Source organism: Larimichthys crocea, chromosome VII (assembly GCF_000972845.2).
Source record: "Larimichthys crocea isolate SSNF chromosome VII, L_crocea_2.0, whole genome shotgun sequence".
Classification (NCBI taxonomy): domain Eukaryota; kingdom Metazoa; phylum Chordata; class Actinopteri; family Sciaenidae; genus Larimichthys; species Larimichthys crocea.
In genome coordinates, this window is record NC_040017.1 from 8414060 (window position 1) to 8431968 (window position 17909).

A 17909-nucleotide genomic window follows, 5' to 3' on the forward strand; every position below is an offset into this window, starting at 1 on the left:
ACGGTTAAAGGAATGTTCAGAACATTTGCATATCTCCAAAATCTCAAAATGAAACAGAGTAACAAAGGGGAAACCCTTTGGATTCCTGTGTGTATTACTATAACGACGACTATAAAAAGGATTATTTCTCTTTGCGTCTCCGTGTGCGTGTATATGCGTGTGTGTTTGAGTGTGCTGTGCCACTAGGCTGATGTAACAGTTTTAATCCCACAGTGTAAATCTCAGAAAATGAGCAGCAAAATGCCAAACTGAAACCTCAACAACAAACTATCTGCACAAACAACACAGTTTGTTGTACCAACACACAGATTCATGAACACCCAAATTCACACAAGAACATATTAATATATACATATATCTGTGTATCCTTCTTTCTACTTCTGTTTCCGTCTGTCTGTCTGTCTGTCTGTCTGTCTGTCTGTCTGTCTGTCTCTCTATCTCTCTCTCACCCCCTCCTATCCTCTCTAATTCCCAACAGTTTTCCCATTGGAGTGCTGTAAGAGGATAAGACCATTCCCTGGGAGAGCAATAAGAGGATGAATATGTGTTTGTAGGTGTGATTGCGTGTCAACAATTGCCCAAGTGTTTGTGTACATGTATATGCATGCATTTTTTCTATGATGCACATGTTGGTAAGACAATCTGCAAAGCAATACAGGTGTATATAGTTGTGAGTGTCTGTGAGTGAAAGTGCATATGTGTCTATATCATGTTGGCTGAGCATGTGTGTCTGCCCTACATATGGAAAACCGCCCTACTCCCTGTCAAGAGACTCTGAGCACTGGAATAACATTAGAAATTCCTGTGTGTTCTTCTTTTGTTCTTGAATCTCGCAGTGTTTTCCTCCTCTCTAACCACAGCGAGATTACTAGCTTTCATTAATCAGCCTGTTTCTTACAGTGAGAAATGATGAAGGAGGGCTTCAGCAGCAGAACTGCCTAATGATTTGATTTGTGGAAGATCTTTAAAGCATCTCAGCCTCATATGTTAATGCACTCAAAAGGATGAATGAATGGAACCAGAAGGAATTGCTATCATTAGTCCTTTGAAGGTCACATGACTGATAGAAATTTAAATTTGTGGTCCGCATTCCTTAAATATGCCGTTTCAACCAGAACTATTGTTCACTGAACTGTGTAAGCAACACCATTCAGATGTCACTTCCATGTGCCTTTGAAGATATTTAAGCTGTGGCTGTAATGAACCTCCCAAACCATGAGGAAAAACTCTGATTATTATAAACAGGAGGTGTGACCACTCTGCGTTCCTTGATAACATGAATCTGAGATTGATCAAATACATTATTAATTTAGAACGTGTTATATTTTGCAGACGTGTAATCATGACTCTCGCTGTTCGGTAAATGCGTGGGAAGACAGGTGGGGGATTAGATAAGCTCAGCCGAACCTAAAATTGGCAGTTTTCACAATGAAAAATGAAAAGAAAAATGCATTTTTGCTTCAGTGTAGCATCGCTGTTAGGTTATTTGTCATTTTGCAACATTCTTGCTAAATGAAATAATATAGTTGCTAAAAATTACCTACACCCAATTTGCCATGTATCCGTCATACAAGGTCAATGCAAGTTTTGGTGCTGTATGATGTAATGCTATTTTAGGGGGCTAAACATCCCATTAAAAAGATTTCACAGCTAAAATCCTGCTGCAGGCACTGACTTACAGGGAATGGACACAAAACATTATACAACAGCAGCACTATCTCTCCAGGAGTGAAGATAATTCATCACTAGTATATGAGATTGTATACTATATAGCATTTTTTTAATAACAGGCGCTCCTGTTACTGTGTTTTGGATCATTTAATGGTCAAGCTGCAGATTGCAAGTGAATACCCCTCGTCTCACCCTCCTTTCTAATTGTGTTGGACAAACTACAGTTGCCACAAAAATGCAAAAGGGCCTGATTTTTACGTGTTTATTTTGTCCATTCAGGGCTACTAGAAAAGTGGTGGTGCAACATAGCTGACTCTGTGTATGTGTATAAGGTATGGTATGAAGTTTTTGTCATTCTCTTAGCATTCTCATTTGTATTCTATTCATATATTCAGTGAAAACAAGAGTACAATATGGCTGTATGCGCCTAAAATGAAAGAATTATTTACACCTCTGTATTTGAGCAGCTCTGCAGGCTCTCCTGATGACCTAAATATGAAATAGAAGCTGTCTGCTCGAAAGATGCCTGAACTCAAAGCTAGTCTTAATCCAAAACCATTTAGCACAGTCTTTCAGAAGACTTTTAGCAACGAGAAAGCTGTTGTTCTGAATATCTCCGTAAGTCTTTCCGCTCAACTCTAACAAACATTGATGAGCACATCTTCATGTCAAATTAAACACAAAAACCAGAATGTGAAAGAGACAGGAGTCCGAGAAAGACACAGAGGGGTTAAATGCAGATACTGACAGAGAGACAGGAAAAGAGAGGGAAAGACTTGAGAGAGTTGAATAAAGAATTCTTCGAAATTGGGTAGTTTCAGTTCAACAGCCTTTTGATCTGCTGTCTTCGAGGACTTCACCCAAAATGACAGCAAGAAATAAAAGTCAAGGTACAGTAGAGTTGTCGTTTAAACTGTGAAGACAAAAACCTGTCGACAGAGTTCTTTGATATGTGGTTGACACTTTTGAGGAAGGAAAAAAAAAAAAAGATCCAAGGCACTTTGCTTCATGAATTCCTTCCTTTGTCAGATTCGGATAAAAAAAGACCTTGATCTGACGAAAGAATGTCAACATCAATGACAGACTTATAAAACCGGTCAAATATTGAATATAATGAAAGGTGGTGCATGTTTGTGAAATAACTATAGAGTTTCGAATGTTTTGGTGAATAATTACAGATCTTTTCGTTAAGATCAAGATAAAGTTTTAGTCATTATTGAGTCTGCAGGTTTGTGTGCAAATCATGAAAATAACAGACATTCAATTTTTCACATGGAGGTCTGGGTTTCTAACAGACTCAATAAAAAAATCACACAAAAAGTCAAGATCTTGACCAGAGCATGTGAGCGGTGAGAATTTCAGCTCACAGAGCTGTTTGTTCTGTTCACTCCTCTGCTCTCATGCTTAAAACTGCTCCAGGCTGCTCTGCATTTAAGTAATTTGTGCCAAAGATGAGAAAACCTCATTCAAAATGCATAATAACGCAAATAACAAACAATCTGACATTGGCAAAATAGCCTAACTCAACAATATATCTATGGTTTACTCCATGTGTCTAGATTAGCTTGATATTTAACTACTATTTTCTCAAACATGATTTCCATAAGCCTTAGACTAACACAGCTTAACACAAGAGCTGAATCCATGTTGAGAGGTTCAGACATGCAGGACAGAAAAAAAACAAAACAGTTTTTGAACAGCAATCACAGGTATGAAGGTGAAAAATTTACCGAACAAAAAAAAATGTTACGATGACACAAGTACCTGGGCTGCGCTGAAAAAAAGATTTGTGGCAGCTGTAGTTTTTTGTAAGCTAACAAAGTAAACGTATGCTGCACTGACTCACCACAGATTTTGGTTCTCTATAGATCAACTTATCAGTATTTTCTGCAAAATTAGATCAGTGGAATCAGATAATTCACCAAAGATATCACATTTAAAAGAAGGTGGCCCATTAATTGCCCCAAAGAACAGAAATCTTGGAAATTGTAAGTTTGGGGTAGATTAGTGATAAGGTTTCCAGAGATCCAAACATTCATTGAAACGACAGCAGTTAATTCAGTCCCAAAGGTAGATGTCCTTTTTCAGCCTACTGGGAACTACGAACAAGTATTAAGTCATTAGCACAGAGTTCCAAAGTTATGCTGTATTTTTTTCCTTTTGTTGGACAATTTGACAGCTGCACAAACAGAAAAAAATAAGGGAAAAGGGATATAACGTGTAACAAGAGCTGAAGCTGAAGCTGAAGCGTCTCCCTCAGTGCATCTCAAAAGAAAAGCCACAGATATACACATCATTTATTAATCTCAATGACACACAGGGAGATCATTCACTCACTCACGCACACACCTACAGAACATTCACAATGCCTCACATTTATATAAACTATGATAAACATATGAAGGCAAATAAACGCTGATAATGTATAATCATAAGTGTGCAAAAACACATAAAAAACAAATTTCTCTAAATGTCCTCCATCTCCTTGCCTTCATCCACCCATCATTCTTCCCCACATATTCCCCTGTGTTTAATTACCCTCAGTCTTTTATTGTAAAGCTATGAAAAGAAAGAGCAGAATTAATTTTCATCGTTTCACCAATTAAATGACACAAAGCGGCTCTTCTTTTAATCAAGGGTAAATTAACATCATACGAGCAAGCATAACACAGCTCCATGTCATCTTGCAGACTGGAATAAACCCTGTTTGTGCGTGCATGTACAGTATGTGTGAGTGTGTGTACATCACCTTTGTGCGTTAATGTGTGTCCATGTAAATGAGTGTATGTTTGCAAGTGCAGATACATCACCAGTGGTGATAACATAAATTACTCTCCTACTGCGTGAGATTTGCTTTTCATGTCTGACACAGAATCTTTTATTACCATGATATCTGAAAGCTACTCATGCACACACACACTATACCCATCCTCTCTGCTCTGCCCTCAACTGCTAATCTCCCCCCTTTACAATCATCTTCCTCCTTTCCAACTCCTCACCTTCCTGCTTTTTTCCCTCCCCTCCTCGCTCCGTTTCCCTGTTCTGCACTCACCATGTCTTTGATCTCCTCTTACTAACCAGGCAGGTATACAATCCATTAAAAATCAATTTTTACGTGCCGCTTTGAGACATTTTAAGCCGGTAAGATGTTTTGCATCATGATACCATTTAACCTCCCTCTTTCAAATTTCTCCCAATTAAAAACCACAAGGAAGTATGGTCTTAACAGACAGCTGTAGTGTGAACTGGGACACTTCTGGGGGTCTGACCTCTGTTAGATGATCAGTTCAGGGTCTCTGTTCTCATACATCACACTCTAACACTGTGATAAAACACATCAGAGAGCGACATGGTGACAGAAAGTGAGAGATGATGAGATAAAGTCAAAAATGAGAGGGGGGGGCAGATATAAAATAAAAAGACTGGTAAGGCAGAAAAGAGGACAAGCCGGAGAAATATGATAAAACATAGTTTAGGGACATGAGAGAGGAGTTGGGTCATGGGATATCAGCTGATCAGGCTCTGAAATGTCCCTTAGCATTATCAATAAGCCTTTCTTCTAATGTTAATGGCGCTAATGGCTCTCTCAATATGACAGAAAAACACGGCATACAGTACACATTTCCTGACAGACATAGACACACATATATAGATGCACCCACGCATTCACATAGCCATTCACATAAACACATGCGCATGCGCCACATTTCACCCCAGCTGCTATACTGAATTCATCCAAATATGGTAGGGGATATTTCCATGGCAACAGCAGGCAGAAGGGGTGCAGGCTTGTACTGGATGATCTCCAGAGAGAGCCTGCTTTTTGACTTTTGATTCAAACTATTCTCTTTCAATTCATTCATCGGTATACCAATTTCTTCAGGTTACATTTTGGCTGCCATGAAAATGCAACCACACTGCTTGAACTGTAAGGTTGCATACGTTGGTTATAGCCTATTACAATTTGTATTTGTACCTTCTAGCTAATGTTTAACAACTTGGCTCTGTTCGTCAGGGACATGCACAGCACAGAGAATGTTTCTCTAAAATCTGTTGCAAAACAGCAAGTGAGAAAACACAGGCATTTATAAATAGCACTGATAGAGTGGTCATGCAGTAACAGGTGAAAGGCTAACAGTGTTTGAGAGGGAAACAGTAACAGTAACAACTTTCATAAAATACAGAGATGTTGTTGCCATGAAGTCAACCATATTGTGTATATGTGTATACAATACCATCTTAAGCCCCTGCTGCCTGACCCAGTGAGCCGTACATATACCTATACATTCACGCGGATACTATAGAGATAGATATGTGCATTTCTATACAGTATAGAAATACACATGCACACAGACACACACACTCTGCTATCTTTCTGTAATGTTATTTAGATGATTTAGGATCTGTGAAGCTATTTTTCTGGACTAACCGGTCAGACAACATTTTTCCGTACTTGCTACAGGGCTGTGTTTGTGTACGGGAGGAGGGAATGTAACATTTTTTACAACTGAAACATGTTTATTTGTGTCTGTCACTGATAAGACCTCATCTGAATTTAAGAAAGGATATTTAAAGACACATAAAAGAGATTATTAAGTTGATTTACTAATGATATGAGAGCATGTGAATGTGTGCTGCTAAGTGTGTGCGTACGTGTAGATGTTTAAGTGTGGGGGAGTGTTGTGTGTCCCATGTGGCTCTAGATATTTATCTCAGCCCAGCTATTCATTAATGGGTCTGTAGCCTGCTGGCACCATGAGGAATTATAGGACAGAAGCAATCAATACATTCAGGCTCCAGATCCAGCGTGTCTGTGTGTGTGCGGGTGACATAGTTTTCTTGTGATGTGGTAGTTAGCCCCAGGTCCTGATGTGGGTTTTTAGGATTATTTCTAGAAGAAGAACATAAAAAATCTTAAACCAGAAACACACTGAGTGACTGCTACAAATGTAAAGAGCCGGCACTACTCTAAAGTCTTGACTGCACAAAATACTCTTTATATACAGTATTTCATATATTGTTGGTAATGTTATCAACTGTCGATATATAGCTCTCATAAATGACAAAATTGCACAATACCTTACCTTAAAACATATATACTGATCCAAACATGTTTAATGAACTGATGAAATCATGAGTTCATTTAAAGTGCATTGTCACTGCAATGTTATATTGAAATTTCAATATAGCAAACAACCTTGAAGTAGCACAGACTTACATTCAAAAGCAAGAGTTAAAGGCTGAGTGGTTGCTACTAATATATAATAATGTTACTCATCATTAAACTTATGAGGAGAAGGGTAGTAAAACCACGTCAGGCAGGATCCAATCAGACTAATAGGAGAAGTGGATTATTTTTTATCAATCATTCATTTAAAAAGGCGTACATGTATTTCTCTAAATGAGCACACTATGAAAGGTTGGAGGAAGGGCCAAGATCAAAGAAATGTACTAACAAACTGAGGATTCATCCGCTAGTGAATTGACAGACAAAGATAGAAGTAATAATACAGACAGACAGGATTCATAAAGAATCAAACATGTTAAATTATTGTACAGCATCCAGCTCATGGCCCATCTCAAACAGTAAAGTGGTCTTTTGCTATTCTACTCTATTAATGACTAATAATAGTTATCTGCACTAGGTTACTGAATAATCGTCCATGTTCTCTTGTGGTAATCTAATTATTCTGGTGTTAAACGAGTGTCTGCCTAACTGGGCTAATCAGAAGTTCCTTCCACAGACCTCCTGTGAGCAGGGCAGCCACCCGTGACCATCTCCAATTTACAACTACAGTCCATTTGTGATGCTGACGCTAACGAAGGACGATATTCAATTAACCGACCTAATCAAAACAGACATTGCTGAAGACAGAGGACAGATGAGATGTACTGTAAAAAGAAGCTTTAAGAAGCCAGAGAGAACCTTAGAAAAATATTTTTGTCACACAAGTGGAAAGCCAAATGACGCAAAAGCGTAAATGCTTTTTCACTAAACATCGACCATACAGTATGGAACAAGGAAGACTGTTCTACTGGTATCAATCTGGTGTTGCATAATTAAAGGAAACTGTTGGACTAAGTGAATTTAATTTGGCAATCAGTTATGTCAAGAGAGCTTCTCAGATTTAACATCAAATAACACTTTAGTATTGTAGGTTATTGTAAATGGCTTTGCCAAATTTCAGAGCCAATGTAGCGTACCATACGTGGTCTTTTCATCTTCCTCTATGTCTATTTTATTTACTATTTCTATTTATTTATCAAAGAACGTTTCCTTTTCTTCCTTTTTGGAAATGTCCGATTCTGATTTGCACTCATTGCTGTTGCTAATTTTACAGTTGTCCTGGGGAGGAGTTAGATCAGCCATGTGCTACACCAGCTGCTTCTTCTTTAACTGACAGCAATGAGCTTCCTCAGAAGAGTGCAATGTGAGGGAGCTTCCCACTATACCCCTGATCCCATTCTCCTCTGCGGAGTATTCTATGAATAACCAATAGAAGAAACATGGCAAACCAACGACAAGGATAAAAACCTGCCGACGCTACAAATTGGGTTTATTGGAATGCATAGAAACAAACTGAAGATTTCTACAGCAGTAAATGAGAATTTTGCGCCCCTCTAACTCTGCCTCAGAATTTTCTCACCCCTGACTTCCATCTACTTCCACATATTCACATTCATGAGCTTCCATATATTTCTACTGCTAACCATCGAGCTGCTCCACTGGACCAGTTGGAGGTTAAGTGTATTGCTCAAAGGCACATTCACTGTAATTGTTAGAGGAGGGGAGAGCACTGGTGTGGGCTTTTCCTCGGTTTTGTAGCTTCGGGCCAGCACTCGATGGCTTTCTGTGTAACATTATTTCGTCTGACACTATCTATCAAACCCTCTGTATTATAAATAGTCCCAACTTAAAAACAACTTAACCCATGACAGCATATCAAAGTTATGACTTTAACTGATCCATCCCTTTAATTCTATGAGGACTCTCAGCTTTGTGATCTTTCTCTCTCTCCTTTCACTTTCATCTCTAAAGGCAAACCTAATTTATAGGATATACAGCATATTTAATATGGGTTAAGACTTTACCTCACTCTCAGCAGGATGACGATGATGATGATGATGATGATGATGATGATGGGAGATTAAGATGATGTGTAAGATGAGCGTGATGATAATGAGCATCACGGTGGCGATGACAACAAAACTGCTATGATTTAGCTACACAGCGCAGATCTCTGGGGGAAGAGAAGAATATAATTGAATAGAATTATATTTGTGGCATTTGTATCACATGCTTATCTATTCAATCCCAATTATTCAAAGTCTATTTTGTTCATGGTGTATTGGCTGGCATAGGTGCTAAAATCATTATTCATCTTATGTTTATTATACAGTTGGCATAGCAACCAAAACTCGAGAGGCTTGGAAGTAATTTTTCATGTGCGCACACACACACACACACACACACACACACACACACACACACACACACACACAGGCATGCACATGCACGGTGTAGATAAACACGGTCCATTTGAAAGGTTATTTTTGCAAGTGAATTGTAGGAGGAATTCATCTAAGTGAGAACAAAGCTTAATTGAAAACCACCTCAAAAATTCTAAAAAAAAAAAACAGCATGTGGGTCCATGTGTGTTTTTGTGAATGTATAAAGGGCAACAATGTCTATTTGGGTATTTAACACCATTCATTGGACTGCAACGATTACTCCATTTTACAGAGGCACTGCAAAAATCTACAGCTTGTCCACTAAGAAGACAGAGTTCAGAATTACGTCAAATTCATGTTTCTGAAAAGTAGTTTTTAAAACAAATCAGTGAATAAAAAAACTTAACTTGCTGCTCAGTGGTAACGTCAAGCACTGGCTGCTACTGTATATACACTGTACCAGTTCCTGCACCCTTCAGACCACCTCCAGTGAATTAATGACTACCTCCACTAACATCAAAAGAAATTAATCCACATTTAAGGAATAAACAGTCTGGAGACTAAATTGATCGCAAAAGAAGAAACGTCTGTATCTGTCTAACTCAGCTCAGCTAATTACAGTGTTTGGTCTATTAGGCATATCACTCATTTTCTTAATGGTAATTAATAAAACAAAATAACATGTCAAAAAAAAATCTGGAAATACTTGTCAGTTGGGAAATGGCTTAATTAGGCAATGTGGATGTGTGCAATAGCTAGATGCACACAATAATATGCAAATAATTTAGTTGAAAATAGTTTGGCGTACATTGTAGATATTTCACAGCTGAGGTCTTATTTTAACATTTACAGCCCTGTGTTTATAATCATCATTAGCTCTCATAAGAGGGTTATGTTAGCACAGAGCCACAGCTTTGCCTCTCCATCTGCCCTCCAAAACATCCAGTGGCTGAAATCCCTAATGGATCACACAGTTCGAACATAGCTGCCTGACTGTAAAATGTGAAACACACAAGTTACAACACAGATTTTTTTTTTTCTGGCTGATATTTCACTCTTTCCTCTCATGTAATCATTTTCAATTTCAAGCAAGCGAAACTCACTAGCACAGAGTAAACTGAGAAAATCAAATTAATTCTCTACATCATTAAATTGTAGAACAAACAGACATAGAATATTTTTTGGTGGAAACTTTGTATATCCCATATGTACAGCGACATACCGCTACTCAATATAATACAGCAGACCTGAACTTAATCGTAACTTCACTGACCTGCCGATGAGCAGGAACTCTCCTACCAGTCCCTGGCGCCTCATGGCCATCAGGATGTTGCGGACAGTCATGCCCTCACAGAAACATGCCACCACCCGGGCCTTAGGCAGATGGGCCCTCAGTCTCTCCAGCAGCCGGTCAAAGCTCTGCTCTCCAGCATTGCTCCAGATTTTGCCTGGGGAAAACATGCGAGACAGATGCAAACATGGTCTGTGACATTTGTGATGTTTGGATCTCTCTTGCTTCAAATGTTGTTCCTTTTGTTTTTTGTGTGTCACAATTTTTCTATTTCATCGTTTCAATGTGCTCAGGTGTCAACCACCTGACACCTACAGTGCAAAACATTTTCACATGGTATTGTATCAATAGGCTGACCTTTATTGTAAAACATATTTCTTTTGTAGTCTGAGACGGCTGTTAAATTCATTTCAACTGCTGATACCTTGGTGTCTTTGTTTGACTGAGCTATTTGGACATTAGTGCAGCTTATTGCTGTTTGTTTGAAAAAGCTGACAAACCTAAATCCTCTCTGATGTGCATCATTCAGTAATGCTCTAAAACTAACAATTTTTTGTTCTAGGGTGTTGAAGGCATGACATAGTTAGCACCTCTTCTGTGTCTAATATTAATTTCATAGTGACCCTTTCTCCTTGAAGTCAAGCTGCAGAAGTTAAGTGACAATAGGCAAATAATACTGGCCCATTTCTGGGTGAGAAAATACGCAAGAGTAGTCATAACACAGGCCGTTTATCCTGGACAGACCACTTTAAAAAACAATTTGGGGTATAAATTAGGAGCGTACCCACTTTTTGAGGCACCGCTGAACAAACCTGTACGCAAACTATATACCCACTAAAATTCAATGTAGTTTCCTAACTTAACGTCTGTTATGTTTGGGATTAATATTGCTTAGTTTACTGTGGTTGTCTTGACTGGACTATCTTACCAGAGTGGGCGATGCAGATGCCCTCCTTGGCTGCCATGTCCTTGAACGCTTCCATCCCACTTTCACCATAGTTGCCTGTACCGCAGAAAGGGCAAGGATGAGGAGTATAATCAATTCAGTTTTGTTTGGAAGTGACTCAAAGTGAAAAGCAGAGGAGCACAGATGGATGTGTGGAAGGATAGATTCTTAGATATGCTTGCATATACAAAAGAATATGTGCATAATGACAACGATTATTGATTCAATTCACCACTGCAAACTGAAAGAGGGAATGTACTATCATAAATGATCTTATTCTACCTCAGAGACAATGCTTTTTGGTGGCAAAGATGACAGTGAAAGACCCTGCTGATTATCAAAAAACATACCAGTAACTGGCCTGCTACTGCACTATTCATAAAAGCTCAAATTTATGTGTGTCTCCCCACTGTGGCACCCGTTTCTTTGCCAGAGAAAGTGGGTGACCTGAAATTTATGCTAATGAAGGGTTGTACACACTGGCAAAGAATATGATAGGATTCCCCTCTTTAATTTCGCCTTCTTTCCCTTTTATCGCTTTCCCTTCTCTGTGTTGATTGAAGAAAAAGATCAAAAATCTCTTTATCTTGTCTATTTTTACCAGTGTTTCTCTCTTTTCTCGCTCAATGAGGTCGTTATATCTTCTAATGAGAAAAGGAGGGATCCATTTTACTGAGTATGTTATCAACCATACAATGCAACCTAATTAGGTATCATTGATCTGTGGTCTACTTAAACTGATGAGGAAAAAGAAGAGGGCAAAGGAGAAAAGGTGATGGAAAGAGTGATAAAAATGAAAATGATAGAGATAAGAGAAAAGAGGAGAGCGATGGGAAATCATGGTGGGAAAGGAGAGTGCACTTGGAAAAAAACAGGAAAGAGAGGAAGAGGTCCCCACAATCCCTCATGTGTGTGTTTGTGTGTAGTCAGGTCAATGATGAGTGTGGTGGAGCAAAGTGTAAAGTCCTGTAATTAGTGTCTCAGTGAGAGGAGTGGGAGACAGATGGTACAGACCGTCCTTCCCTTCATGCGCATTGACACACACACACACAAACACACGCAGACACTCAAGCACGCGCACACACATTCATACTGTTACCATCATCAAAATCGATAAAGCTTGTAACCTACTTCACTCTGGTCTCAACAGGATTTATGTGTGAGACATCTCTCTCTCTCTCTCTCTCTCTGTAAGCCTGTCATGTGTCTCTTTATCATTCCTTTTCTGTCTCTCAATATCCCAAACACACATGCACGCTCCCCATGCTACTTTACATTACTAGCACACTCTCACACAAATACACTCAGGCTCCAATCGCTCCCAAACACACATACCAGTTTTAGATACACTGTAGGTTACAAAACAAGTCTGCACCCCAAATTAAATAAATCTTAGAGGATAAATTGTAGCAAACGTTGAAACTCTCAAGGCAGATTCACACACACACGCACGCACGCACGCACGCACGCACGCACGCACGCACGCACGCACGCACGCACACACACACACACACACACACACACACACACACATTAAGAGACTTATTTGTCCATAATTTTAAGGATATTAGCCTATCACCATGTTTTCACCAGTACTGCTATGATGACAGAACAGAAGGAAAATACATAAATTCTAAACAGTGGAAACTTTAAATAATAACTAGGTGTTAATGCTAAGTTTAGCTCTGCACTTGATACTTGCACCCCCCCGCTTGCTTTAAATTACTTTGCCAACCTACACTCTATCGCACAATCATGCTTTTCATCTACTCACTTTACCCGCCGCCTGTGCTGTCTCCTTGTTCCACAGCTCTCTTTTCTTTAATTCTCCCCCACGACAGTACACACATACAGAGCAAACTCCACATAGGTTCACCTACAAACCACTAGGAGCCATTATGTCCATTATCTCTCCTCCTCCTCCTCCTAGCTACATGGTCACCATCACTTTTTGTAGCTAAACACACCACATACATACACATTTGCCTCAAACGTCCCTCTCACATGTGGGGGACTTCTTTTGTTTCATCACCTCCTGCTGAAAAAAACAACTGGAGCCTCCAGCACAGAGATCACACATTCACAGCTTCCTTTTGTTTTCTTTACCCTTATGTGCTTTTGTCCCTTTTACCTTTCGCTGATCTCCTCTATAAAGCAGCATCTCTTTAATCCATATATTTAAATCCATAGTTTTAATGGCAAACATAAAAGAACAAAAACAGCTGTGACAGTACACATTTGCCAAGAACTTGTAAAGGACAAAAATCCCTTTTCACTGTACACTCGTCACGTTGATGCCCCTTCAAACACTCTTCTTCAAACTATCCTCCTCATTGTTATTCATGTAATATAGTGCAATACTTTACAACACGCAATCAAATGCAAACCTAAAGGGTCTTCTGTTCCTCCATGGAGCTCCCTCTCCTCCTCCCCCTCTAGCTACTTACTTCGTCTACCCTCGCTTCCCCATGCAAAACAGGCAGACACAGGTGCTTCTATTTCTTTTCTCCCCTCCTTTCCATCCTGTCCCTCTCCCTCTCACCCTTCCTCTACCCTTCTCAATTACTATCCTCATCCTCTTGTCACTCTTATCAGGTCTATTACATGCAATTACATGTACCCTCCCTTTCCCCCTGTCTCCCTTCCTTTGTCTGTTTCCTCTTTTCAACCCTCGTTCCCTCTGGTCACAGCTTTGCCCAGAGAAAAACAAGAGTAAAAATGTAAGCATCATTAAGTAAAGTCATCCTCCTTCCCCCTCGTCCTGTTCCCTATGATCCCTCTGGTTTTCTTCTCTCCCAGTTCTCCTCACCGATGCCAACACTACCCTGTGTCACATCTGGAGTGCTCCAACAATGTGCAGCTAAATGTCAAACACAGTAATACCCTGGGGCAGACTGACACTCATACTGTGTCAAACACAGGGTTACACATGATTACATGGTTAATTGAACACACACATAAACGCAAATACATAACAGCATTAGGACACTGACGTGTGCAGACTCATAAACTCTGTATGATGTATTTGTGTCTGTATCAGTATCAGCCCAAATTAAAAGGGAATTATTAAGTAAGAGTAAAGTTAGTGACAGATAAATCATGCATTTTAATGTTGCCACATAAAGATTAGATTTCTTTATATAGTTCAATTTATAGTTCAGTATCATGTATATTATGGATGGTAGCGTTTATTCTGCAGTTCTCTAGTATAATTAGACATAAACAGTGTCACTTGAGTTTCTGTAAGCTTCATGAGGTTGTCACCAATCTGATTTAGTTTATCCTAACACACTTTATGTAAATCTGTACGAATTTCTTTCTCGGCTTGCAAGTTATATAAGACAGTTACAAGCTCAGTTTGAACCCCTATTTGTAAAGCATTAGAGGGAAACCTTAAGGCGGCACTAGCCATTAGGACATTAGGCTGAATTTCAGATGTGTGTATCTGTTATCCTATTTTTGCCATGGAAAATAGCTCCAGGCTACAGACAGGGTGCATATCAGCGGTTTTATAACCGTAAGCATGGCTTTCTCCACAGGAGTAGGAATCACTTGAGCACCACTAGCACCATGCTTTCATTTGGATCTAGAAATATAACGTGTCTGTGCCTATGACTCCCACTTTTTGGGATTGAAACAAGTAAACAGAAATCCTAAATCACCCATGTCTTCAATGGGCCTTTCCCAAAGTTAAAATTGATTAAATTAGCTCTTGAGTTGCTGTGTAATCATCAGCATGATAACAAAATAGGAGTGAGTATCGAGTTCTACCATAATTACACACACATACAGAGCAACAATCACACAAACATGCACTTGCATCAGTGCACACTTTTTGCATTGATGCATGCATGTGCCCATATAGCTGCACAGGTGCATGTAATTATATACCTTGTATAATAAACAATTCTTCTGCACATATATACTCCAGTAAATGACTTTAACCTGCTTTACCATGGTAGCAGCTCAAAGATTTTCCTCCTTGATGACCATACTAACATCTGTGTCAATAGGAAACCTCTCTTTAATACTCTCTCGTAGGTACCATGGATAGAGTCTGGGCAGCAGGAGGCCTGGCAAACCATTTATCTAACTTAACACAATCCATTGAACAGATTCCCAGAATATAAGTTCTTAAATCTGAGCCAATCAATTTGAGTATATGTAGTCCTGTGACCCAGGCTCATTAAAACATAGAAGAGTTCTTGTTATATACGGACCCACCATAAACTGGCCCATGACCCACTTTCAATGTTCACCCTTAGGCATCACTGCCAGAGCTGACAGTAGAAATGTGAGCAGATTTTATCATTCCCCTCTTACCCATTCATTATGCCTTTCTCTACACTGCCCTCCCCTCCCCAGCTCATCACACCTTCATCTTCCTCAATCCTTGCAAGGCCATAACAGTTAAATAGGCACAGGGGCATGTCATTCTCCAGAGAGAGCGGGAAAGCGAGAGAGAGATGATAGAAAAAGAGAGGGAGATAAAACTGAAAAGATGGAAGGGAGAGAGAATCGGTTGTGTCAGGATCAAAATAGCCAATAACAGAAAGGAAAAAGAACTGAGAGAAAGTAAGAAACACAAAAGGGGAGTGAGAGTCAGAGGAAGAGGCGGAGAGAAGGTTGACATCTTGATTTATTGAGAGACTGATCAATTTCTGTTGGAGTGTGTTTGGGTGACACATGTCAGATTTCATGTCAATAAAACCAATGAAGTGAACTGAGAGAAATGATTGAGGGAGGCAAAGAAAGAGTGAAACAAAGGAATACTAAACTCAGTGTAGTGGAGGGTGTTGATTCTCTTCAGTGAAATACACGCTGACACCCAATTGCAGCCATCTGTGTGAATTATTATTAGTTTGTTTCATGACCAGACTGACAACAGACTGTGATCAAAAAGCCAGATATTGTACAGAATACACGCACACTTTATGTAGAGAGCACACTGCATTTATACATATGAGCAATAATGGAAGTGGACAAGGGTGGATTAAAGAAGAACGCTGAAAACCTCCCATCTCCGTCACAGAGCGTGGTGAAGCAGACAAGCACCTTTAGCTACCAAGGTGCTCTACAAAGATTTTATTAGAGTAACTCCATACTCCCGCTAAACTTGTGTGAACCATTATGGGTTGTAGGAAACTGCCTGGCATGTCCACCCCCAGAAACTGTACGGCTGTGCATCAATTTTGGCAATGCAGTCACAACTGGAAAGAGATACTATCTAGCCCAGAGAGACTTCTTTGTATCCCACGCCCAATTGAGAAGAAATTATTATAAAATCCACATACATGCATGCACAATACGTACTATCTCTCACTGAGGAAGTAAATGCTCAGAGTGTTACCCCCCTCCAATAATATTACTTCATTACTTCAATGTAATTACTATGCTGATATTACATGTATTATTCAGTTTCTTGCGGATCAGTTTCTACTGTCTCCTGCCTCCAGATGCAAAATGTTAATGCAGAGAATTAATGAGTCTCTATAAACCCCAAATCACCCCACATCTTTCTCTGAATCTGCAGCTCCTGTACGCTCTCTTATCTAAGCACTCCACAGCCAGACACACACACACACACACACACACACATACACACCTTGTACTCTGTTTCATTATCTTGCTTCCCCATTCTCTCTTCCTCCCTTTTGCCTCATCCCCCGTTTTTTCTTCTTCGCTTTTTCCTCAATAAAACCTTCATTTCCTCCCTTCCTCCTTCATTTTCCTCCCTGCCCTCCCCTCTCTCTCAACCCGCTCTCCTTGTCATCTCCCTTCATTCCTCCAATGCCTTCCCTATTCTTTGCCTCTCTTCCTTATCTCTCTCTCTCTCTCTCTCTTTTCTATCCCTTTCAAATTCTTCTATGTGCCACCCTCCCGCTCTGGCTCCCGGTGTTTGAGAGTGATTGTATTTGAGAGGGCTGCGACTGACCTTGAAGACCAGTTCCAAGGTCAAACCCAGAGGAAATACAAAGACCGATACTTTCTTGGCAAAGGCACATTTGCACATACAACCACAAGCTCTCTCTCAAACACAAATGCCTATCCGTCTCGCTGCTCAGATTAGCTGTAGCACACTAAAAAGCGCGCACGCACACACACACACACACACACACACACACACACACACACATTACAAATATGCAGGATGAGCTATATGTAACCCATCATACAGAAACAAATGTAGACAGATTTGCAAATATGATTTTAACAGTACCTTTCTATGACGGCCTTAGTTACATGTCGTCATATGATCAAATACAGATTTGGCATAGGACAACATCAAATCATCATTGCATATGACAACAATACCAAACAAATATTAATCTTATAGTTTATTTATAGTTTTTATAGTTAATGTAGAATTGGATCTACTTTTGTTATACACTGCTACTGACCATGACACCGTGACAGAGAGGGGTTTGCCTTTTGCAGGGCACATATTGCAAATGGCAAAATTTTTATTTAACATGACTTCTTCTTTGAACTCACTTTCTGAGGTGGCGATCTGAATCACTTGCAAGAGCTCTGTCTCACTAGCTCACA

General features: G+C 39.6%; 1 protein-coding gene across 2 annotated transcripts in view; it reads right to left on the reverse strand.

The window, feature by feature from the left end:
- Window positions 1-17909, reverse strand: part of grm5b (glutamate receptor, metabotropic 5b) — a 66956-nt gene that overhangs the window by 36282 nt on the left and 12765 nt on the right. For both annotated transcript variants that reach the window (XM_010732302.3, XM_019254750.2), the window contains exons 5-6: window positions 11343-11417; window positions 10397-10571 (exon numbers count right to left, since the gene is read on the reverse strand). In XM_010732302.3, coding sequence (XP_010730604.3) covers window positions 10397-10571; window positions 11343-11417 — 250 coding nt within the window. The remainder of the gene's footprint in view (window positions 1-10396; window positions 10572-11342; window positions 11418-17909) is intronic.